A 26,569-nucleotide genomic window follows, 5' to 3' on the forward strand; every position below is an offset into this window, starting at 1 on the left:
AACCCAAGCCACAACTCAAGAGTTCCTCGTGTTCATCCGCCATCCCGAGCCATAACTCAATAGATGCCATTCCGAGTCACAACTCAAGGAATATCACGTGCTTAACCCCTATCCCGAGCCACAACTCAAGGGATATGTTCTAAGTCACAACTCAAGGAACACCAACAAGTTGATCTTTAAAGTATCACCAAAGCCTTATAGACCACGTACATTGAAGCAACCCACTTTGTCCTCACCAAAATTGCCTGGCATTGCTCACGAGTCCCTAGGCGCGATGCATTTCCAGATCGCCTGGCGAGCGACACGTACCGCCAGGTGCCAAGCGCCTCTGGTGCCACTCTGCTTGCAAGTGTCGGTTGGCGGGATGATCCTCACAGCCAGGCACCACGCGTTTCAGTAGCTGCTGGTTTTTTAGCTACCGCCTGGCGGCTCCAAGCCTTTTGCCAAGCGATACACCAATACAGCGAGTTGTACAAGTTATCCCACTATAGCCTGATTTTTTCTCAAGTTCGTGTAAATACTACAATAGGATTCAACCTCCATTCCCATAAAAATCCTCTGTACTGATGTGCTACTTTCATATACATGTATGGGTATTCACAACTCTAACCATGTTATTTCAGCAATTTGCCACAAGGTTATTCCATTCCAAGGGCTCTAAAATAGGTAGGTAAAATCCATGTGTTCTCCACCCAAACCAGTACATATATATTTTCTATTAAGTTTCTGGCAGCACTTTAAATTTACATTACTTATTATAACTCACTGTATTACCCATTAACATTCTATAAACTCCTTTATACGCACATATGATCAACTTGCTTACAAGGTAAACTGTGAATATTACCATCTCACTTATGGCCACTCTAAATCTGCCACTGCCCATTTATTAATTTATCCCAACCTTAAGCATAATGCTAATTCATACTCTATTTGCAATTCCTCTCCAATTCATCTCCATTAGGCCTTAGTAATAGTAACACTACCTTTTTACCGTAGGCCAAACCCTTCCCCAACATTCCAAACTCCTAATTCATGTCATACATGATCTAGATTGATCCCCAACCTTCATTGTACACCCAAGCACACCAAAAAGCGAGTAAAACAGGTTTGTGCCGCCTGACGGGTGTTCATCACCGCCAGGCAGTTCATGCTAAAACCCAAAAACTAGGTTAGTCACCAAGTGTCGCCTAGCGGATAGACTCGTGCGACCAGGCGATTCCATCTCTAGAACCCAAAAACAACACAAAACAGCATAAGTCGCGTGGTAACTTTGGTTCTACCAAGGTTCGAACTCCTAACCATGCTAATGCCAAATCAATGCACAACCATTCAACCAATTCATGTTTTGTGATAATTCTTATAATTCTAAGATTATATTATCACTCCACATGATCAAGCATATTATTAAAATAATAATAATAAACCAATTAACACATAAATGACCTACATAGGACTTGAACCCAAGTTCTCTCACACAATCAAGTACTCTCAACCATTTGAGCTAGTACTTTTCCACATCATATCAATCAATAATTAATGCCATAAAGGCTCTCACTACCCGTATTTATTAATTATTTATTTAATTAATTAATTAAATTTCATAGATCTTACATTTCGACTACAGGCCACCACCCGTAGTCCACACGTGGGAATGATCTTGTTAAGGACTATAATCTGCAACACCAAGTGAAGTTCCTTAATACGAACCGTAGTCTATATTTGTCCTAAGACTACTAAACTCACTAGCTAACACCGAAAAGGGCAATCTTCTGAGAGAATGAAAGTGATGGATTGGTTCAAGAAAACAAACAAAATGGACAATGTAGCTTCAAAATCGAAGTGAAACAAAAAAAAGAAACAAGCTATAAAATGTAAAGTAGGAAGATGAAATGGAAGGTAGCGCATCACTCATAGGTGAGGACTAAAAGGCCAACTCTTTCCTAGAGATGAGTGATGGATGTCGCCACTTGCTATGCAAGATAAGGCCAAGGTGAAGCCTCTACTCATTAGAGAAGAGCTCAATTTTTGTGGTTGAAAAACAAGTGTATAAACTTAAAATTATCAAACCTCTCAAAAGCTAAAGAGCACCTCTTGTATAGAGAGTTTTAGGGGCCTCTAGGGAATAAGCACAAAGTTCAAAAGGCTAACTAAAAAAAAAAAACGCTACATTCTAGAAACCTCTCCTAAGAGGTAGCACAAACTTGCATGGTGGTGGGAAATCCTAAAGGAATTCAGCCAAGCTAAAAATGATACAAGGAATGTCTCTACAAAAGGCCAAAATGTGCTAAAGAAAAAAAAAAAAAAAAAAAAGGAGACCAAAAGTACAATATGCTTTTGCTTTATACTTTTTACTTTATGCTTTCCTCTCTCCTCCACCTAGGCTCTACATCATCTTCATTCCACCACTACAATTGCGTCACATATCCATGCTTCCTTTTGCCTAATTAAACATACAAAACATATAAACATGGATTAGCATGTTAGCTTAAGTCATGTCAACTCAAGTCAAATCTAGTCAAACGTCAATAAGTCAATTAAGGTTAAGTCAACTAAGTCAACTTATGGAAACTCAAAAAAAAAATAATGAAAAACAATGAAAGGGATGAAGTATTGGTGAACTTCCTTTCTAAGCGTGCTTAGTCTTCTTAAGCATAATCCTAGGTTGGGCTCAATCCTTTATCAGAACAAATTTATGTTAGGTATGTCAAATTGAGAAACAACGATGTATTTGGTAAATAAGAAAGATATGAACTTAGCTTGTTTGTAAAGTGTTGAGACTTAAACAAGATTGTTGAGGAATGATAGTTTGATGGGTTAAGTTGCATGAGGTCATTATAAGTATGTAGTGATATTGTTTTGAGAGATGAACATTGTAGGCCATATTCATAGAAAAGTGTATTATAGTTTATAAATGACATGTTTATATATATCTTATGCTCAAGAGGTGCATGAGGGTTACTTAAGATTATTAATAGAATTCTTGAGGAAAAATAGTAGAAATTACGAGTCTAGTTTGGAAGAAGAAGAAGTGGATACAAGAGTCAGTGGACCAACAAAAATTGACATGAAATATTAAGGTTATGTCAACAAAAGCCATATCAGAGACTTGATCTTTTTCTAGTTGAGAGAGAAACACAAATCATAATGGCAACAATAATGTTAATAATGAAATAAAATGTTATCGTTGTGGAGGACCACATTTGAGGAGGGACTGCAATCAAATCTTTCCTTCTTGCAGCCATTATGGAAAGACATGTCATCTTGCTAGAAATTGTTGGTTTGTACAACAAAATACTGACAATACGAAAAGAACAATAAAATATACACCACAAAACAATAATGGCACTAAGCAAAGAATTTGGGAAAACTTTTTGTCATGACTGGAGCTGAAGTAGCAACATAGGATAATCTCATTCGAGGTAAGTGCATCATAGTTAATATAGTTAGTCATCCATTCATTCATATCTTTAGTTATTGTGAAAAATAAAATTCTTGACTTGGCTATCACATCCATGCCTTATATGATAGTATTTGTTCCTACTAATAAATTGGTTACAACTTCTAATTGATGCTTGGGAACTTTGATTAGAGATTTTTGGTTAGAGTAGTTAGTCGTGCACAATTATTCTATTCTAGATTTCTTTTTCAAGGTTTTTCAATTTTTAAGAACACTATTACTTTGATGTGTTGGAGGTGGTTAGACACTCATTTGTATTTACTTTGAAAGAAGAAAATTATATATTGGAAATCTATGATTTGTAATAAATGCATTTGAGTTTGTTGGATTGGTGGAAAATTAGTTTAAGAGGTTTGAAGACTTTTAGAGATTTTTGTGATGGAAGATTTAATATTTTAGTTGAAGTATGTATGGGGTATAAACTTATGATTTTTAATTAGTGAGTAAATAGGTCGAATAAATTTTGTTTTGACATGAGGACATCGTGAATATTATTGGACCATTTTTGGAACGTTAAGTGCTCATTGCAAGAGATTATTCTAAATCAAATTTGTTCAGTTATGGATCAGGAGTGTTTAAGAATTTTTTTTTGAGAAGAAAATAATGAATATTATGTAGTATGAATATATGGTGATATATGAAATCATGATAATTGGTGTAAGATTAGATTCTCTTAAAGATTGTAAAGATTAATGTGCTTAAGTTTGAAGGATAATCAATTAGTTTTGTTTAGATGTAGTGAAATTGACTCTTTAAGGTTAGATGAAAGAAAATGAGTTAATTAAAGCAGAGTTGAATCAATTGAGAAAATTAGTGATTAGTTGTAAGAATTGAATGGAATGGATTTCGAGTTTAATTATATGATATTTAGTTATTCGTAGAATTTAGGAGTCCTAGAGCACATTTTTAAGGTGATGAAAAACACTAAATGAAAGAGGGTAAAAGAGAAGTATCTCCATCTATTTGAAACTAAATAAATTTCGGGGACGAAATTTCTAAAAGGGTGGGAGAATTGTAACACCCTCTATTAATTATATTTAATTTTCTTGTTTAAATATATAGTATGAAGTAATTTTATGATTTCATAAGTAAATTGACAAAGGGCTTTATACAATGTAAAAGATGTTATCTTTTGGGTGCTAACTACTTCTTATTTTGAGTCGTGTAAGTAAAATTGTGATTAAGGCTTCATTACCCATTGGATTAGGCTGAAATTTTTATAGAGCATTCTTAAAATATAGTTCTTCAATATGAACGGTTAGATTTTGAATTTGAGGTGTATGCAAAGAGCAGTTACTTCCGCACTTTAGTGTAAAAGTAAGGTCTCCAGCTGCTGTGCAGTTCTGAGTTACCTTAGTAAATATTTTATTCCCGCTTTGTTAACCGTTGGATGAAGATGAAATTTTTATACAGAGTTACTAAGACATAGTACTAAAGTTTGACCGTTTGGATTTGTATTTAGATCTCTGTGGTGAGAGCAATAAGTTTTACAGTTTGAACTAGCGTCAGTTACGTCCTGTTTTGGCTTATTTTAGTAAATATTTGATTCCTGTTTTATTAACCGTTGGATCGAGCTCCAATTTGTTCGACCAGTTCTAGAGACATAGGTCTTTAGTTTCACCGTTGGGATTTACAAATAGAGTTGTGTGTTAAGAGATATGAATTTTACACTTTGGAGTGAAAACAAGTCTTCTAGAAAGTCAACAAGTCTTCTTGCAACTACCATGAAGTCTCCTACAATGGGAATTTCGACCAAGCTTCTCTCTATGGTCCAAATAAACTTATCCTCACTAAGGAATCTCATAAATTTACCATCAATACATCCTTATCCCTTTGTCCAAGATTTTTCCTATAAATAGGACTTCACTTTACACATCTTCTTCACAAAATCCAAAACAATAGAGAAGGAAAGGTATAAACTCTTGTGAAAAAAATTGAAGTTGGAGAGGGAAATCCAGAATCTTGAGGTCTTCATTTTCATCTTAGAGTATATTTAGCATCTTCAAGGTATGGGGGGTCTATCTCAAATCTCTAAGTCTTTATCTTAGCAAGTTTTCTTTAAGTATACAATCTATCTTCTTGATTCTGAAATTGTATACATTATCTTGAAATTTTGAGTTGAAAAATGGATTCCTTGGGTATGAAAACCTAGGGTTAGGTTCAAGAATCATCTTATTTGGAGTTTTACACAAAAAGTTATAAATAAAACAAGTTTGTTATTTTACTTATAAAATTTTATACGAAAATTATGTTTTAATTATGACTACTGTTTTGATTAATTTTCTGTAAAGTTATTGTGAAAGAATGATTTATGCTTGGTTGTTAATTTTAAATTCTTTTTAACTTGGTTGTTTTTACTATTTTGAAAATTGTGACAAATTAAAAACGCAGTTGTTATGCTGCCAAAATTTTGTGAAAGTCTCAAGAATTATAAAGATAATGCGAAAGGATGATTATAAATTAAAGTACAGAAATAAAGAATAAAAAGGACTGTATGGATAGTACAGAGATACACTGGGTATAGAGTCCAGAGAAAGGTCTGATAGACCTAGGAGAATCGAGGGTGGTGATATAGATACCCTGGATTGACGTATACAATTAGCCGGGTATTCAAAAATTCACAGGCCTCACACTCTATTCTCGACCGTCCTCTTGACTATACTTTAAGACCAGGAAGGTGGAATAACGTACACGTTGTATCCGTGAGAACGTTTAGCCTGCTGGCACTATCCATATTGGCGTAAGACCATTATGATTCGGAAAAGTCTAATGGCAGCGTTTGGGACCCAAAGTATATAAAGAAAGAATATGAGATGAATATACTGATGAGTTGAAACTCGAAATTATACAAATATGATTATTAAAAGATTGATAATGAGGATTTTGATATCCTAAATTTAAAACATACGGAAATGATTATTTTATTGATTAATTTGATTTTGATATTTTTGGCATGGTTAGTTATGACATTATGGAGATTTAAACTTTTGTGAAAATGTTTCATTCAATTGACAGTTTATTCAAATGACCATACTTTGAAATGTTGTGATGAAGTTTTGGAGTTAAGGGAAAGACTCACCCTTACTTTCTTCATTTTTCAGAGGAAGAAATTGGAGACCTAACATGTAACAATGAGATTGTTTAGCCTAACTTTTCTTGTAACCTTGGATTATGTTAAAGCTACAACTGATATGGTGTAACTTGTTTGTGATGTATTTCAAACTAAAAGTACCTTTAGTTGGTTGTAAAAGTATAAACAAACATCTGTTACAAACACTTATATGTATGTTAACATTTTATTCGCATAAATATCATGTATGTCTAACAGATGATACATTCGAGTGATGTATTATTATTATTTTTTTTGTTTGGTATTTATTAATTGAATACAAATAAATTTTTCCTTAAGTAAATGGTACGTTAGACAAGTAAAGAACATCTAGTAGCACCGAATTCTAGTTGGGGTGTTACATTAGTGGTATCAGAGCAGTTCATTCCAAGAGGACTGGGTAGGGACTAAGTTTGCTTGTGATGTGTGTTTCTAGATTCTTTAGGAAATAAGAATGTAGAATATTGTTGTAAAAACCTACTTGTTAATCTAAGTAGGAACTATATGATTTATTTATTGAAAATATGTTTTCTTATAAAATGGTAAGTAAGTATGGTATTAGGTTGGTTTGAAGAACGCAAAGTTACATAAGCAACATATATGCCGACCGGGGAGACAGAGGATTGGTGAAGGTGTTATCCAAACAAAACTTACCACATGGACAAAGAATAATACCGTGAATATATTGTACAAGTATGAAGATAACTTTAAGTTAAGGTAAGTAGTTTCATGTTTTTGTTACAAATAGAGGTTGATAATGAGAGCTAGATAAATGGTATGTTAATAAGTAGAAATTTACAAATGGCTTTTCAAAGAAAAAGTCAAGGTTACATCCCAAGATAAAAGTACAGTTCTCTTTGGATTTGGTGTTTGGAAGGGAATTAGAATTAAGTGACACTTATGGAGTAGTTTTAGTTGAGAAGTAAAGTTTAAAGTTGGTGGTTTAACATAAGGAACATGATCAAGGATTAAGTTGGTTCATTTTATATTTTTGGATATGGTGATAAGATTCCCACTAGACATTAAGATAGCAAGCTATCTAAATGTGAAGGTGCACTTCAAAAGGCTAAAAGAGAATGAAAGTGATGGATTGGTTCAAGAAAACAAACAAAATGGACAATGTAGCTTCAAAATCGAAGTGAAACAAAAAAAAGAAACAAGCTATAAAATGTAAAGTAGGAAGATGAAATGGAAGGTAGCGCATCACTCATAGGTGAGGACTAAAAGGCCAACTCTTTCCTAGAGATGAGTGATGGATGTCGCCACTTGCTATGCAAGATAAGGCCAAGGTGAAGCCTCTACTCATTAGAGAAGAGCTCAATTTTTGTGGTTGAAAAACAAGTGTATAAACTCAAAATTATCAAACCTCTCAAAAGCTAAAGAGCACCTCTTGTATAGAGAGTTTTAGGGGCCTCTAGGGAATAAGCACAAAGTTCAAAAGGCTAACTAAAAAAAAAAACGCTACATTCTAGAAACCTCTCCTAAGAGGTAGCACAAACTTGCATGGTGGTGGGAAATCCTAAAGGAATTCAGCCAAGTAATTATCATACTTGTAGTCTCATAGATACAATCAAACCTTCCAATATCATATATAGCTCTAGCCAAGTAATCCAAACAACCATCATACAATATTATATATGTCTGCATACACCACAAAAACATCAATGTTCTAAAATGTCTAGATATAAAATAAAAAATAATCTAAATATCCATAAGTCATAGTGTATAGTGTGTTCTTTAACTAATGTAACTACATATAACAAATTGAATATAGAAAGAAGTCCTAATAGTACCCAAACAAGTTGTTGGGGACCTAAATGAATTATTTCCTTATTTTGCAGATGACTTCTAAATCCAGAAGATCAATGTGGTATCTTGACAGTGGTTGTTCAAGACACATGACTGGAGATAAAAGAAGTTTAAGAACTTTAAAAAGAAGGAACAAGGATTCGTCACTTATGGGGATAACAATAAAGGAAAAATAATTGGAACAAGTGATATAGGTGGAGAAAATACTTTGGAGATCAAGGATGTACTGTACGTGGAAGGACTAAAACACAATCTTCTCAGTATAAGCCAATTATGTGATAAAGGACTCAAAGTAATATTTGAGAGTGATTACTGCACTATTCATCAAAAGGACTCCAAAGAAATAGCCTTAAAAGGTATGAGACACAATAATATTTACTTGATTGATCTTGATAATGCATCATCTAGTGATATAACTTGTTTGGTTGTTAAAGAAGAAAATCCCTGGTTATGGCATAAACGAGCTGCTCATATTAACATGCAACAATTAAACAAACTGATTTCTAAAGAATTAGTAATTGGATTGCCTAAAATAAAGTTTGAAAAAGATAAACTATGTGATGCATGTCAAAAAGGAAAACAAGTAAAATCTTCATTTCATTCAAAAAATGTGATTTCTACATCAAAACCTTTAGAACTTTTGCATATGGATTTGTTTGGTCCTTCAAGGACAAAAAGCTTTGGAGGAAATTATTATGCTCTTGTTATTGTTGATGATTACTCACGATATACATGGACTTTCTTTCTCACACTAAAAAGTGAGGCATTTAAAGCTTTTAAAAAGTTTGCAAAAGCAGTTCAAAATGAAAAAGATTTGAAAATTAGTTTTAAGATATTTGAAAATTAGTTTGAAAAAGATTTGAAAATTAGTTCAAAATGAATTATTTGAAAACTTTTGTGAAGAAAACGAAATTATGCATAATTTTTCTGCACCTAGAACTCCTCAACAAAATGGAGTTGTAGAAAGGAAAAATAGATCTTTAGAAGAATTAGCTCACACAATGTTGAACGAATATGATGTGCCTAAATATTTTTGGGCTGATGCTGTGAGCACTGCTTGTTATGTATTAAATAGAATGCTCATTAGATCAATTTCAAAAGTTACCCCCTATGAATTGTTTAAAGGAAGAAAGCCTAATGTAGCACATTTAAAAATATTTGGATGCAAATGCTTTGTTCTAAATAACGGAAAAGAAAATTTGGGTAAATTTGATTCTAAAGCTGATGAAGCTATTTTCTTAGGATATTCATTAACTAGTAAAGCCTATAGGATATTTAATAGAAGAACCTTAAATATGGAAGAATCTGTGCATGTTGTTTTTGATGAAATTGTGCACCTTGAGGAGAACCCTCTTGAGTCAAATAAAACAAATGTAGGTGATGAAGAATATTTCAAAGAAACCCTTGATGAGATGTATCTAAATGAAAATCCACTGACTGAACCTGAAGATCTTACCAAAAGCTGGAAATCACCTAGAGGATTATCTCTAGAAAATGTCATTGGAGATATATCAAAGGGAGTTGTTACTAGAAATATGTCAAATTTCTGTATGACTGTTGCCTTTGTTTCACAGATAGAACCCAAAAGTGTAGGCGAAGCTCTTGAAGATGATCAATGGTGCATAGCAATGCAAGAAGAGCTAAATCAATTTGAAAGGAATGAAGTTTGGGAACTCATTCCTAGGGATGATTCACACCAAGTCATAGGAACAAAATGGGTGTTCAAAAACAAGCTGGATGAGAATGGAAACATCACTAAAAACATAGCCAGACTTGTAGCAAAGGGATACAGACAAGAAGAAGGTATAGACTATGATGAGACTTATGCTCTAGTTGCCAGGTTAGAAGCTATACGTTTACTTCTTGCCTATGCTTCTCTCATGAAATTCAAACTATATTAGATGGATGTCAAAAGTGCTTTCTTAAATGGATTTATAAAAGAAAATGTGTATGTTGAACAACCACCTGGCTTTGAAGACTATAAGTTTCCTAATCACATTTATAAATTAAAGAAAGCATTGTATGGATTAAAACAAGCACCTAGATCTTGGTATGAACGATTAAGTACATTTTTGCTAGAAAATGATTTTGAAAGAGGTAAAATTGATTTAACTCTGTTTATTAAAAGAGTAAATAAGCATATTTTGCTAGTTCAGATTTATGTAGATGACATAATATTTGGGTCTATTGATAGTTCACTATGTAAAGTCTTTGCAAGCATAATGCAGGGAGAGTTTGAAATGTCAATGATGGGAGAATTGACATTCTTTTTGGGTCTTCAAATTAAGCAACTGGAAGATGGAACTTTCATTTCTCAATCTAAGTATTGTAAAGAAGTACTTAAGAAATTTGGAATGGATATTGCTAAGGAAGCAAATACTCCCATGGGAACCTCCTACTACTTAGACAAAGATGAATCAGGAATAGAGGTAAATCAAACTATGTTTAGAGGCATGATAGGTTCTTTGCTGTATCTTACTGCAAGTAGGCCTGATATTATGCAATCTGTATGTGTGTGTGCTCGTTTTCAAGCCAATCCAAAAGAATCACATCTTACTGTAGTAAAAATAATTTTAAAATACTTAAAAGGAACTGCATGTTTTGGACTTTGGTATCCTTCAGGAGCATCTCCTAATTTGATAGGCTATTCAGATGCTGATTATGGTGGCTGTAAAATAGATAGAAAAAGTACCAGTGGTACCTATCACCTCCTAGGTAGTTCATTAGTCTCTTGGCACTCGAAGAAACAAGCTTGTGTGGCTTTGTCAACTACAAAGGCTGAATACATAGCAGCTGGAAACTGTTGTGCTCAAATTCTTTGGATGAAACAACAACTAGAAGACTATAATATCTTTCTAAATCACATACCTCTGAAATGTGATAATACTAGTGCTATTAATTTAACCAAAAATCCCATAATGCACTCTAGGACTAAGCACATTGAAATAAGGCATCATTTCCTAAGAGATCACATTAATAAAGGAAATTGTGAGATAGAATACGTAGATACAAAGCACCAACTAGCTGATATCTTTACCAAACCTTTAGCTAAAGATAGATTTTATGAACTAAGAAGAGACTTAGGCATATTAGAGATCTCTTAAAATTGCCAAAAACTCAAAATCCTTAAAAATCCGAAAAATAGCGTCAATAATCGATTATAAGAGTCAATAATCGATTATCAGACACTCTTAAAAATTTCCAAAGCATTCTGGAATAATCGATTATTTGGGGACATAATCGATTATCCTTAAACTCCTCAGCCTTAAAATTCAAAAATGTTCTGTAATAATCGATTATTTGGGGCAATAATCGATTATCCTTAATTCTGAGCCAAAAATAAAAAACTCACTGGAATAATCGATTATCACTTAGGATAATCGATTATCAGCTCGTCAGGACTCATATTTTGCCCAGAACATGAACCAATAATCGATTATCATCTTAGGATAATAATTATTACACGTCGTTGGACCAAATAATTTTAAAAGCTAGCCGTTGTAACGACTAGATTTGCATCAAATCACGTGTATATGGCCGTTGGAGACTCTTCTCTATAAATATGAGCCATTTTTGTCACCAGGACACTATTTTCTCTCCATCAACACTCAAAGTTTTCTCAATTTCTCAAAAACTCATAAAAGCTTCTCCTTTACTTCAACCATGGCTGAATCCTCTCGTAGAAAGATTCCTAGACGCAGATGGACTGCATCTCGTGCCTCTCAACCCTCAATTGCACCTCGAACAACTTCCATTGAAGGATGGATTTCGGATGAAGAAAGACGATCTGAATTCATCACCTTGTGGAAAGATAAACCCCTCATCACTCCAAAATTCATCCAGTCTCAATGGTTTGTAAATTGCCATTTCACAATTCAAAATTTTCTAGCTGAACAAGGTGTGAAATTCTTCACAGAGATGCAAGGCATCTACTACCCTGATTTGGTACGAGCCTTCTACTTCAATTACAAATTCAGAGATGGAGTTGGGTTCACAAAGGTGAAAGGTGTCGACATTATTCTAGATGATGATATTTGGGAAAATGTTGCACAATTTCCCATTCATGATGGCACATCCCCAATCCTCACCGCTGGCATTGAAGGGTTCAATAGAATTTTTGCATATAGATCCTTTATGCGACGCCCAGATCAAGAAATTGGTCGTCAATTGCTAGTTGGACCTCTAAAAATCGATGAACGTCTACTTCACTATCTCATTGTTTGGATTCTATGTCCACGTGGTACAAACCATGCACAGTGCAGTGAAGCAGATCTCATGATCATTTATGCCATGCTCAACCACATTCCTATCTATTGGCCAAGCATCATTCTTGACACCATGCTCAAAGCCAAGAGATTACCTCAATATCCTCTCCTGTACTCCTTACTCATTTCTCGTATTTGTGAGTATAAATGGGTAAATGTCTCTGATGAACAGTCTCATAAGACCACTACGACAAACAAAATTGCAGAAAACTCCTTGAAGCAGATGAAATTTATTCCTTTTGGGAATACCTACATTCACAAGGATGATATGCCTCCCTCGGACAATGAAGAAGAAGAAAATCCTCCCATTGCTCCTATTCCTTCTGTTGACACAAATATTGGATCATCCAGTGGTGTTGGTGGCTCATCCTCTTCTTTAGAGGATCACATTTTAAATCTCAACCAGAGACTTGAAGAATTCTTTCTTCTCTCCACTCACAGACATGAAGAAGTCACTGGCTTAATTAGAGGATTAGATTCTAGGATCTCTAACTTAGAACATAAATTTGATAAATATGAGGACGATGATGACATGAGTCAAGACTTTTAAAAAGTTTACATCATAGTCTATTTGTTTGCAATTGTAATCTGTTTTCTAGTTTTATTATTCTTTTCAATAAAAGTATATTTGTCTTGTTATTCTTTACCTATGCCTAAATTGAGGGGGAGCTTCTTTATCGAAACTTTTTTTCATATGATCAAAACAGGGGGAGAAAAATTTTAAAATTATTAAACCAAACAGTGCTACTAAAAAATCTACTTGTAAGATATTTGATTGTAGATACTTTAAACATATTGTTTTGATCATCATCAAAAAGGGGGAGATTGTTGGTAAAAGCAATACAAGTCTAAATGCTGAAGCACGATTTTGATGATGATAAAAGAAGCCTGAAAGCCATCTGGAAGACAATATGAAGACCATATGTTGTTATGTTTAAAGCTATCTTGTAAAATGTAATTAGATTAGTTAGAATCAGTATTGTACAAGAAAATTCTGGTATTTCTCAAAAAATCAAAGTGATAATCGATTATCACTTAGAATAATCGATTATCCTGAGCTGAACAAATTTTTTTCAAGAAAGCACTGGAATAATCAATTATCACCTCTGATAATCGATTATCTGCTCAAAAATTTGTTTTTCATAAACCACACTGGAATAATCGATTATCACTAGTGATACTCGATTATCCTGGTCAGTTGGGCGCGACTGTTTAGCTTTTTGACCTAATTTCTGGAACCCCTATTTAAGGAACCTCAGAGTTACTTCTTAATTACCTTTTTGAGAAGCTAGAGTACTAGTGCTGTGACTGCAAGAGAGTTCTCTGATGTTGCTAGGAAAGCTAAGGTCAAGGTTCTTTGTGTGATTCAGAGAAAGGTGTTCATCTCTTGTGCGATTCAAGAGAGGTGTTTTCTTTCCTTACACTCTTAATATCTGATTGTAAATCTGTTACTTGTTAGTGATTTAGTTAATCTCGTTTTTGAGAGATTAACAACTGGACGTATGGTCTTTTGATCTGAACCAGTATAAATATTTGTGTTCAATCTTCTTCTCTATCTCTTTATTTCATCTATTATTGTGTTTGAAGAAATTAATTATTGATTCAATTGATAAATTTTGGAAAAATTTTAAAGTATTAGTTTTATTACTTAAAACCAATTCACCCCCTCTTGGTTTTTGTCCGCACGCTCAAACATTCCGCTGCGCGATACCAACACTTATGTGCACACAATTCATCACATAAAATAACATAGTTCTAATGCCTATCATGATTTGTACCATAAATCTTTTTAGATAATTAGCAACATGTTAGTTTATTTTATCAATTCTTTTAAGTCAAATTGTAGAACAAATTAAAATTAAAAAAAATGTAGTGTTTCAATTATCTGATGATTCAAGACTAAATAAGTGCGTACCTATGTTTGAATTTTTCACACTAGAGTACTGTTAAATCAACATGGTTATGCATCCAATAAATAACTCCTTCATGGTTTGTACCATAAGTCTTTTTAGATAATTAGTAACATGTTAGCTTGTTTTATCAATTGTTTTAACTGAAATTGTAGAGCAACTTAAAAAATGTAGTGTTACAATTATCTGATGAATGAACACTAAATAAGTACATACATGTTTAATTTTTTTCATAGTAGAGAGTCTTGTTAAATCAACATGGTTATGCTTTATATAAATGACCCCTGATGGTCTGTGCCATAAGTCTTTTTAGATAATTAGTAACATGTTAGCTTATTTTGTTAATTATTTCAAGTCAAATTGTATAACAACTTAAAAAATGTAGTGTTAGAATTATCTTATGACCAAACACTAAATGATTGTGTAACTATGTTTAACTCTTTTCACACCAAAGAGTATTGTTAAATCAACATGGTTATGGTTCCTATAAATGACTCCTTCATGGTTTGTACCATAAGTATATTTAGATAATTAGTAACATATTAGCTTATTTTATCAATTGTTTTAAGTCAAATTGTACGACTTAAAAAATGTAGTGTTATAATTATCTGATGAATGAACACTAAATTAGTGCATACCCATGTTCGGCATTTTTCACAGAAGAGGGTCTTGTTAAATCAACAAGGTTATGCATTCTATATATTACCCCCTCATGGTGTGTACCATAAGTCTTTATAAATAATACCATAAGTCTTTATAAATAATGAGTAACATCTTATCTTATTTATCAATTATTTTAGAACAATTTCTTAGTTGTTTTGTCTATGTTTATACCACATCTTTTCTAAATGTTGTGATTGTATTTAATTAACTTTAACAAACAATTTTACAAATGCAACTTATTCTTTTGAGATTTCATTTTAAGCAACACTTAAAATAATTTTGAATGATGACGTTCATCACATTTATAATTTTTCTAAAAAAATTGTTAATGGATTGAGCCATGAACATTAATTTTATATAAACATAATAAATTATACAAGCTATTACAAAATTATATATTCTTTTTTTATAAAATAAATAATCAGTATATAAAGATACATAGTATATAAAGATACATAACATATAAAGATAGATATCATAGATAAGAACTTGTAATAATTAAAATTGAAAATATATTTAAATGTACCACTGTCATAATGTATATTATAAATCCTATGGTAGCAATGCTATTCAGAAATTGATTGAAATCACAGGTTACATTTGACCATGAAAAAATGTATTAATAAAATGGTTCTTATTCCCTTCTAGAAAATCATTGGCAACAATATTCACTAATGAAAAGTTTAGGTCTCTCCAAAATAACTTGGTGGAAATTCTCATTTTTTTTTCAAAACGACATCTTAATAGGAGGCTTTATGGCTAGTTTCCAATTGACAGATCCTGGTGAAACCTTGTTAAGAAATTCTAATATAACCTAGCTACATAAAAGGAAATATAGACAATCACAATCAATAAAGGTTAAAGAAAATATTAAAAGATGACATAAGTTGGAAACATAAATGATAAGAAAATAGAAAAGTGGCTAAACTTCAAAGAGTGGCTACCACATAATGTTTATATGCAAATTAAAAGAGAGTAATTAGGTATATTATCCATGCACAATGTTATTGTTCAAATCTTGACCATTGTAGAGGCAAAAATTCAAGTTTGGTGTCATGCAAATTAAATTGTTGGCTCAAGTTTAAAGCATACTAAAACAAATTTATTTATGTCATTGACATTATATTGGAAGTAAAACTTTGTAGAAAGTAACAACAATGCAACCACAGTGTTGTACTCGTCACAACATAAAACATTGAATCACTACAAAAAAAATGCGTTTAGCGACTGAAATAGAGACTAAACAGAATTAGTGGCAAAAACCCTAGTCGCAAACCACTTAGTGACCGAATCGATATTTGGTCGCTAAATAGCCACCGAAATTAGTCTCTAATCGGTCGCTAAAAGGATAGGTCGCGTTTACCTTTTGGAGACCAATTTAGTCACCAAAAATTTAGTAGCTAATTTGGTAGCTAGTATTCAAAATTTAGCGACCCTTTTTTTTGGTCACTAACGACAAAAAAATAATATATGATTTTAAACTAGTTTGGTCGCTAATTCGGTCACAAATGTGATAAAATAGCGACCATTTGTTTTCGGTAACTAATAATGAACAGTGTTTTTCTAATTATTTTTTTTTGTCGCTAAATTGGTGGCAAAAACTAGAAATGAATAGCTAGAAATATATTTTGGTGGCTAAATCGGTGGCTAAATTAATGACAAAAAAAGAATCAGCAACAATATCTTTTATGGCTACATTTGAATACATAATTTTACCTGCTTATACACAATATTTAAACATTTAATTATACTAAACAACAATCAAGTCAAATATATAATGTATTAAAGACTAATATAAAAATTAAAAGTATATCTATTACATGATCCAAGATATTCTAGTCAGAAGAACCATTTCCAAAAAGGAAAATGGATATAGTTGTAAGCAAATTTGAAATCATCATACAATTAAAATTATAACTAATGATCCTATGGTCCACCATCACAAGACTGGTCTATTATATCATCAGTACTAGGAAGATAAGAAGGAGCAGTTGGCATAGGACTCTTGAATTGGATGTGCTGCAAAATAAGTTTCATTTGCTCAACTTGTTGATGCATGCGTTCACTTTGTTGCTTGTGATTTTTTATCAAGTGCTTCATCTTTTCTTCAAATGTCCTCTCCTTGGCATCCTTTGCCGTAAGTTCAACATTTAATTTTTGAATAGTTCCATGCATTTCTTCTATTTGATGAACTACTGGAGTTTGACTAGTACTAGAGTAAGCACCTATAGAAGTAGTAAACCTTTTACTTAATGCACCAAGTCCATACACATTACCCTTTTTATTTCCACCTCCAGCTACAGTAAAGTATATTTCATTGTCATCAATGGAGGCAACATGAGTTCTCTAAAGATGATCCTTAAGGCATTTGATTTTGTTAGGCTTCATCTCGTCGTTGCTTATATTTGTCCTAAAAATGAAGTAAAAAAGGTTATTATTGTGAAGAAAACTTGTAACAAACATTAAAGTATAACTTAAAGTTTAAACATACCGCAAGGTCATGGGTCTTACCATTAACACACTCTTTAGTCTTTAATTTTTTTGTTCTTTCTACAACCTCCCATGTATTTGGTGGTCGTTATAACTCCTTAGTATACATATATTTAAGCACAACATAAATTGAATACGTAAGTCTAATATATTGTATTTAAATTAAATGTAAAATTTAAATAGATAATAAGATTACCATTTTCTCAAAGTGAGTTGTTGTAAATATAGAACCACCACAATATGCATAGGCTCCCTTCTCAACAACCCGATTTGCCTTGGCAACGACACTTTTGTTTTGGAATTTTATAGAACTCCAATGTAGGTCTAAGGTTGCTCGAACAGTTGTTGGAATCCAAGTCCTTTTATCTTGACCAGTCCTAACTTTGTTCATTGCATTTTTCAGAATACGTGAGCCTTTTGTATCAAAAATTGATCTTATGACTCGTTCTTGTTCAGGATCCCACCTATACTCTTTCTGCATGAAAAATAAGTTAGAAAACAAACATAGTAGAATAATAAAATTAAATTTTAAACATAAACATAGTTGGAATTACCTTAAACTCTTTAAACCATATGTCTCGAAGTTCAATTTGAATTTTCTTCCAATTGGGACTGGGTTCATCAAATTGTTTCTTGATGATGTGTGAGATTACAATAGAAGGACCATTTGCTGTTGTAAATCTATGTTCAAACATATTGTCAAAATGGTAGATACAAATAATGACATCGAAGAATAACAAATAAAATTAAATTTTACTTACTCTCCTTTTTCAGCATGAAGCCACGACCTTTGATCAACAACATTGTCAGATTCATACTCAACTATAATTGATCCCTGTATTGGTGAAAGTTGATTCATATTAGCCTTGTAGAAAAGGCAACAGGAGATGATTTTCCTACAAAATGATTAGCATGATGCTCCTACACTATAGGAAGTGGGGGTCTTTCATAGGTAGGACGTGTAGATTCCATAGTTGTTGGATGAGTAGAAGAAATGGGAGAGTTGGTGTTGGGTGAAGCTCTCTCACCAACATGGACACCTTGACCACCACGATTAGTTGGTATACGACCACCACGATTAGGTGGTGTGTGGCCACCTATCCCTTTTAGTGTCATCTACAAGTGAAACTTATTGCATATATAACATCTAATAGAGTAAACATGTTGGAATCATCAATTTTCAATAAACATATTAGCTAATTATGATAAAAGGCTCAAACCTGATCATGTTTCCTACATGCAAATGTGTGAGTTAACACAGGATATAAAATCACTTTTAATGCATGAATTACCGAAGAAGTATTTGTGTCATCACTATCGATGTCACCCTCACTTGAAATATTCCTCACTTTCTTCTTCTATGTTTGTATCATTTAGTAAGTGTATATCGATTTCTTCTCCCCCGCCACTAACATGAGCAAGAGAATCTTGAATGAAGTCTGAAACAACATGTAGCACGACTTGAAGTTGAATAAGCTCATCATCTTGGTATAGAGTCTCATGCTCAACTTAACTTACTATATTATCAACAATTCTGCCACGAGAAGCTGCCGGAGGCTGGGCTGATTGAGTTGCCCGAGATATCAATTAGGAAAGACATCGCAATAAACCTCCCGGACACTGTTGTGAATTCTATTGACAACATGGAGGTTGATCACATTGTGAGGACAATGGTTGAATTTGGAAGTAAGGCATTGGTCCTGGGTCGCCGGGTGGGGTCACTTTACCGACGGGAAGTGAAGGAGGTGACGGAGTTACAAGGTAAGGTGGACAAACTTGTTGAGGAGAAGGCGGCGCTGGAGAAGGAGAAGGAGGGATGGGAAGCTGAGAGGAAAAGGTTGGCGACGTGGAAGGTGCGTTGCTTAGATTCGGAGGAGAAGTTGAACAAACGCATTGGGGAGCTGGAGGAAGATTATGACGACTTGAAAGACAAGTACGACGGAGCTGTCGGCGAGTTGGATGACCTGAAGAACAGTGTTATTCAGGAGCACATAAACGGCTTTGAGAAGGGTTTGCGGCAGGCGGCCTTTTTCTATAAAGATGTGGATACACTGGATTCAAGGTTTGATGTTGATAAAGACGTGATTGGTGGAAAGCTGGTGGGTGAGGACGAAGAGGGTGAGGAAGGGTGGGGAACTTAAACGAATTAAACACAAGTAAAGGGTGTTCGACCCAGGCCGCTTACTTGTGGTAAGGGTGGGGAACTTAAACGAATTAAACACAAGTAAAGGGTGTTCGACCCAGGCCGCTTACTTGTGGTAAGGGTGGGGAACTTAAACGAATTAAACACAAGTAAAGGGTGTTCGACCCAGGCCGCTTACTTGTGGTAAGGGTGGGGAACTTAAACGAATTAAACACAAGTAAAGGGTGTTCGACCCAGGCCGCTTACTTGTGGTAAGGGTGGGGTTGTATTCGCTCTCTTCCTCTGTAGGTTGGAAAGCCGGAGACTTCACGGCTTCAGAGGTCTCTTTGGCTTTTCCCTTCAGGTCGGCATCTGCCTCGATTCTCCTCCTGAGGCGGGAGTTCTCTTGTTTGAGCACTTCTATCTCTTCCGCTTTACGCTTCTTCAGGTTTGCAATTTCCTGTTGCATCTTCATCTGGCCGTCTAGGAGGGCGGCCAAGTCAGGGGTGATGCCAGGAGGTCCAGAGGGACCAGTGTCAACTTGCTTGCTAGCTCCAGCTTTGCTGCGGGTAGAAACCATCTTCGGAGAAAAACGGGTACTAAGGATGTTTGTCTCGAGCCCCACGGTGGGCGCCAATTGTTCCTGCAGAAGGACAAATAAGATGAGTTAGGCACGAGCGTCACCTTATCATGTAGTCCGCTATCTCCTTAGCTGGCCTCTTCCCATTCGATACATGTCGGCTTGAACCCAGGAGGGGTTACCTGCAGAAGAATCTCCGAAGCTCAAGTAAGTCAAAGCTCTCAAGAGTCAAATCAGCAATTAATGAATGCGTACCTTTTAAATGATGGGGTCCACGCGTATTTATAGAACATTAAGGACGTTTGACCATTCTATGGGCTGGGCCTTGACTTGGGCCCTAGCTTGGGCCATGAGTGGGCCTGGCCCTAAAACAGGTCTTAGAGGTGTACTGGAGTATTGATGTTTGACCAACTTTGTAGGCAGGTAGTCGGCCGAGACCGACTACTTGCCTAGATGGCTTGTGTTGATGGCATCCGAGTATTAGGTAGTATGTGGTTTTGACATGTGTACTATTTACTTGATTGAGTTTGGTTAGGTACAGTACACCAGGTTCACCTACACATGTTATCCTTGACCGACAACCCATATCGGACAAGGCTGGGGGACTGGTGTACTGTACCTAACCAAACTCAATCAAGTAAGTAACACACATGTCAAGACCACATACTAACTAGTACTCGAATGTCATCAACACCAGCCATCTAGGCAAGTAGTCGGTCTCGGCCGACTACCTGTCTAGAAAGTTGGTTAACATCCATGCCCCAGTACACCTCTAAGACCTGCTTTAGGACCAGGCCCACTCATGGCCCAAGCTGGGGCCCAAGTCAAGGCCCAGCCCATGAAATGGTCAAACGTCATTAATACTCTATAAATACACGTGGACCCCATCATTTAAAGGTACGCTTTTCATTAATTGCTGATTTGACTCTTGAGAACCTTGACTCACTTGAGCTTCGGAGATCCTTCTGCAGGTAACCCCTCCTGGGTCCAAGTTGACATGTATCGAAGGGGAAGAAGCCAACTAAGGAGATAGCGGACTACATGGTAAGGTGACTCTCGTGCCTAACTTATCTTATTTGTACCTCTGCAGGAACAATTGGCGCCCACCGTGGGGCACGAGACAAACATCCTTAGTACCCGTTCTTCTCCGAAGATGGTTTCTACCCGCAGCAAAGCTGGAGCTAGCAAGCAAGTTGACGCTGGTCCCTCTGGACCTCCTGGCGTCACCCCCGACTTGGTCGCCCTCCTAGACGGCCAGATGAAGATGCAACAGGAGATTGCAAACCTGAAGAAGCGTAACGCTGAAGAAATAGAAGTGCTCAAACAAGAGAACTCCCGCCTCAGGAGGAGAATCGAGGCAGATGCTGACCTCAAGGGAAAAACCAAAGAGACCTCTGAAGCCGTGAAATCTCCGGCTTTCCAACCTACAGAGGAAGAGAGTGAATACAACCCCACCCCCCACACCTTCACCTCCACCCAACAAACCCCTCTCACCACTACACACCCCCAAAGCTTCCCACCCAATCACCCAGGGATTACAGCACCCTCAACAACCCACATTCCCCACAACCTACCCACTACTCTCCACACCGCATACGTCCCACCCTACAACCCCCCATATCTCCCCACAACCCACATCCCCCCTCACAACATCACCTCCACTTTTCCTACCATGATCAACTACCCACCCCCACCCCACATTCCCACCCCCCACCAGCCCAGACGCCGCCACCCGTTCACAGACTTTATAGCTAACACCCCTCTCCCAACCCAGTGGGAACCATTCAACCTCGATCGCTACACTGGCGAAACTGACCCAGATGAACACTTGAAAGTTTACATCACACACGTCGCCTTATACACGTCCCAGGACGCAGTCTTCTGCAAGGCTTTCCCCACAACACTCAAAGGCCCCGCCCTCAAGTGGTTCACCACCCTCCCACCCTATTCCATTGATAATTTCGACACCCTTTCCCACATGTTCTCCACACATTTCGCCGGCAGCCGTCCCCACCAAACCACCACCATGTCCTTACTGGGCATCAGACAGGAGCCCAACGAACCACTCAGAGCATTCATCGACCGCTTCAGCAAGGCCGCCCTCCGCACACCACACCTTAACCAGGAGATGATACTCCAATGCATGACCCTCACCCTGCAACCCGGACCCTTCGCCAACAATGTCTACCTTCACCCACCCACCTCCATGCACGAACACCCTTTACTTGTGTTTAATTCGTTTAAGTTCCCCACCCTTACCACAAGTAAGCGGCCTGGGTCGAACACCCTTTACTCGTGTTTAATTCGTTTAAGTTCCCCACCCTTACCACAAGTAAGCGGCCTGGGTCGAACACCCTTTACTTGTGTTTAATTCGTTTAAGTTCCCCACCCTTACCACAAGTAAGCGGCCTGGGTCGAACACCCTTGTGTTTAATTCGTTTAAGTTCCCCACCCTTACCACAAGTAAGCGGCCTGGGTCGAACACCCTTTACTTGTGTTTAATTCATTTAAGTTCCCCACCCTTACCACAAGTAAGCGGCCTGGGTCGAACACCCCGTACTCGTGATTAATTCGTTTAAGTTCCCCACCCTTACCACAAGTAAGCGGCCTGGGTCGAACACCCTTTACTTGTGTTTAATTCGTTTAAGTTCCCCACCCTTACCACAAGTAAGCGGCCTGGGTCGAACACCCTTTACTTGTGTTTAATTCGTTTAAGTTCCCCACCCTTACCACAAGTAAGCGGCCTGGGTCGAACACCCCGTACTCGTGATTAATTCGTTTAAGTTCCCCACCCTTACCACAAGTAAGCGGCCTGGGTCGAACACCCTTTACTTGTGTTTAATTCACTTAAGTTCCCCACCCTTACCACAAGTAAGCGGCCTGGGTCGAACACCCCGTACTCGTGATTAACATGCAAACGCCACTAACGTTCCCCTAGTTAAATACACATACAACACAACATACCTCATATTCCTATCACATGCTATCATCAACAACCACAGAACAGGTATATATCCACAACATGCATCATATTAAAAACAAATCAAAACATTATGCGAGTTATTACAGACTTAGGATTCATTACGAAATAAAACGATATGAAAAACTACATCCTAAGCTGTCTGGTTGCCATCACCCTCCGCGGTTGCATCCATTTCCTTTTCCGCCTCTGGCGCCTCCCCCCCAACCTCTTCGTCCTCACCCACCAGTTTTCCATCAATCACATCTTTATCTACATCAAACCTTGAATCCAGTGTATTCACATCTTTATAGAAAAAGGCTGCCTGCCGCAAACCCTTCTCAAAGCCGTTTATGTGCTCCTGAATAACACTGTTCTTCAGGTCATCCAACTCGCCGACAGCTCCCTCGTACTTGTCTTTCAAGTCGTCATAATCTTCCTCCAGCTCCCCAACGCGCTTGTTCAACTTCTCCTCCGAATCCAAGCAGCGCACTTTCCACGATGCCAACCTTTTTCTCTCAGCTTCCCATCCCTCCTTCTCCTTCTCCAGCGCCGCCTTCTCCTCAACAAGTTTGTCCACCTTGCCTTGTAACTCCGTCACCTCCTTCACTTCCCGTCGGTAAAGTGACCCCACCCGGCGACCCAAGACCAATGCCTTACTTCCAAATTCAACCATTGTCCTCACAATGTGATCAACCTCCATGTTATCAATAGAATTCACAACAGTGTCCGGGAGGTTTATTGCGATATCTTTCCTAATTGATATCTCGGGCAACTCAATCAGCCCAGCCTCCGGCAGCTTCTCCCCACTAGCCGACCCAGCCCCACTACTTGATCCAAGAATGGCCGCCCTCACCTTCTTCACGTCCTTAGCCCTCTCCGGACGAGGCGGTAGTTCAGCTTTCCTCTTAGTGCTGCCATGCACATGTACTTCTACCACAGACTCCTGCAAATTGGGAACATCAGTCTTCCCAGCCTCCTTGGCCTTGGCGGCCATCTCCTTCCTCAGCGCTTGGAAAAGCGCCAAGTTCTTCTTGCCGGATTGCGCCATATGCCCTGCAATAACATATCACATCTCGGATCAAAACAACTTAGCATCACTAACATAGATTAAGTAACAAACAGATACCTTCAATATCTATAATCGGATGCACCGAATTATAAACCCTAACTAAGCCCTTAGTGGGCAACTTATCCACAAATCTTAATAACATCCCGACCACCTCCCTGTCTCCGGACGACAACTCCTCCATCCCCATATCCTTGTACCGCGAAGGGTTGTTGGTCCAACTAAAAGGGAATTTAGTACTCCCATCCGCATTCAAAAAATACTTCTCGCCTCCCTCCTTCACCACAACCTTGAAGTATCCATCCTTGAAATGCTTGAAAGATTGGGAGAAGGCGTCCAATCTGCTAATGCTCGGACGGCTGATCAATGATAGCCAGGTAGCCGGTCTCCGGGGTCTGGTATCATAAAAATATAGGAACGCGTATGGTGAAGGCTCCAAGTACAGCGATTCGCACAAGATGCGGAAAGCCTGTAAGTACGCCCAACTGTTAGGGTGCAACTGAGTAGGCGCCACGTTCAGAGCCCGCAGCACACCCATAGTAAAGTCATCTAATGGCAGCCGTATGTGAAGTTGAGAAAAGTGGCACATGTACATATAGAAGAACTTCTCAGCAGCCCCTTCTTGCCCATGGCATACCCGGTCTATGGCGCTCACTCTTTCTAATGACACAATATCTCCACTAAACCCTTTAGAAATGACGGGTGTACAATTCAGCCAAGAATTCAGCAGACGAGACCACCTGAACAGGGATGACTGCTCACGAACATCAGAGGCCACCCACGCATAGCCACCCCTAGCCGCCCAGTTGCTTTCCTCCAGCTCTTCAGGGGGATCTTCTCGGACCTCCCTCACTACTTCCATTGGCACCCCGCTTGTGCCAACTCCAGCACTCTCACCCTCTCCACGGAACCGGTCACCTCTACTCCTATCTGACTCTGTACTTTGACTACTACTAGATGTACATAACGATGAGCTATCGCTACTAGACATACCTGTTTGATTTTTTACGGAAAGATGTCGGCGGAAATTGGGAACTAGTCGGACAAAAGGACGCGCACAAGATCTCTGTTTTCAAAACTCGCAAATGAACCAAGCAAACCATCAGCTGTATTCAAACCCGTATTTATACTCCACGCTCCCAAAGGACTCAAGCTCTTCCCGCCAAAATGGACCCCCAGACCAAGCGACACCATCATTGTGAAATATATGACACATAAAAAAAACGGCGGCGCCAAAAGCAAAACGATGTGACCACCTGACGCCCTTTCACCTGCCTTCTGACACTTCCAAGCCTTAACACTGTTCACCACACTTAAAGGCTGGGGGACTGGTGTATCACACCTAGCCGGTTTCGTCGGTTCACCTACACATGTTATCCTTGACCGACAACCCATATCGGACAAGGCTGGGGGACTGGTGTACTGTACCTAACCAAACTCAATCAAGTAAGTAACACACATGTCAAGACCACATACTAACTAGTACTCGAATGTCATCAACACCAGCCATCTAGGCAAGTAGTCGGTCTCGGCCGACTACCTGTCTAGAAAGTTGGTTAACATCCATGCCCCAGTACACCTCTAAGACCTGCTTTAGGACCAGGCCCACTCATGGCCCAAGCTGGGGCCCAAGTCAAGGCCCAGCCCATGAAATGGTCAAACGTCATTAATACTCTATAAATACACGTGGACCCCATCATTTAAAGGTACGCTTTTCATTAATTGCTGATTTGACTCTTGAGAACCTTGACTCACTTGAGCTTCGGAGATCCTTCTGCAGGTAACCCCTCCTGGGTCCAAGTTGACATGTATCGAAGGGGAAGAAGCCAACTAAGGAGATAGCGGACTACATGGTAAGGTGACTCTCGTGCCTAACTTATCTTATTTGTACCTCTGCAGGAACAATTGGCGCCCACCGTGGGGCACGAGACAAACATCCTTAGTACCCGTTCTTCTCCGAAGATGGTTTCTACCCGCAGCAAAGCTGGAGCTAGCAAGCAAGTTGACGCTGGTCCCTCTGGACCTCCTGGCGTCACCCCCGACTTGGTCGCCCTCCTAGACGGCCAGATGAAGATGCAACAGGAGATTGCAAACCTGAAGAAGCGTAACGCTGAAGAAATAGAAGTGCTCAAA

The 26,569-nt window shown here is 37.5% G+C and overlaps 1 protein-coding gene and 1 pseudogene across 1 annotated transcript; one reads left to right on the forward strand and one right to left on the reverse strand.

The window, feature by feature from the left end:
• The first annotated feature begins 5,316 nt into the window (after positions 1–5,316).
• On the forward strand, positions 5,317–15,214 carry LOC146886189 (uncharacterized). The gene is made up of 2 exons (XM_085673216.1): positions 5,317–5,467; positions 8,411–15,214. Exon 2 carries the CDS (start codon positions 12,042–12,044, stop codon positions 13,191–13,193), a length of 1,152 nt encoding a protein of 383 aa, XP_085529342.1. The 5' UTR covers positions 5,317–5,467; positions 8,411–12,041; the 3' UTR covers positions 13,194–15,214.
• A 1,801-nt stretch (positions 15,215–17,015) lies between these two features.
• LOC114184444 (uncharacterized) lies at positions 17,016–18,822 on the reverse strand (annotated as a pseudogene).
• Positions 18,823–26,569: the final 7,747 nt, after the last annotated feature.

The sequence above is a fragment of the Vigna unguiculata genome, chromosome 5 (assembly GCF_037176805.1).
Source record: "Vigna unguiculata cultivar grain cowpea cultivar isolate G323 ecotype 2 chromosome 5, ASM3717680v1, whole genome shotgun sequence".
In the NCBI taxonomy this organism is placed as follows: Eukaryota; Viridiplantae; Streptophyta; class Magnoliopsida; order Fabales; family Fabaceae; genus Vigna; species Vigna unguiculata.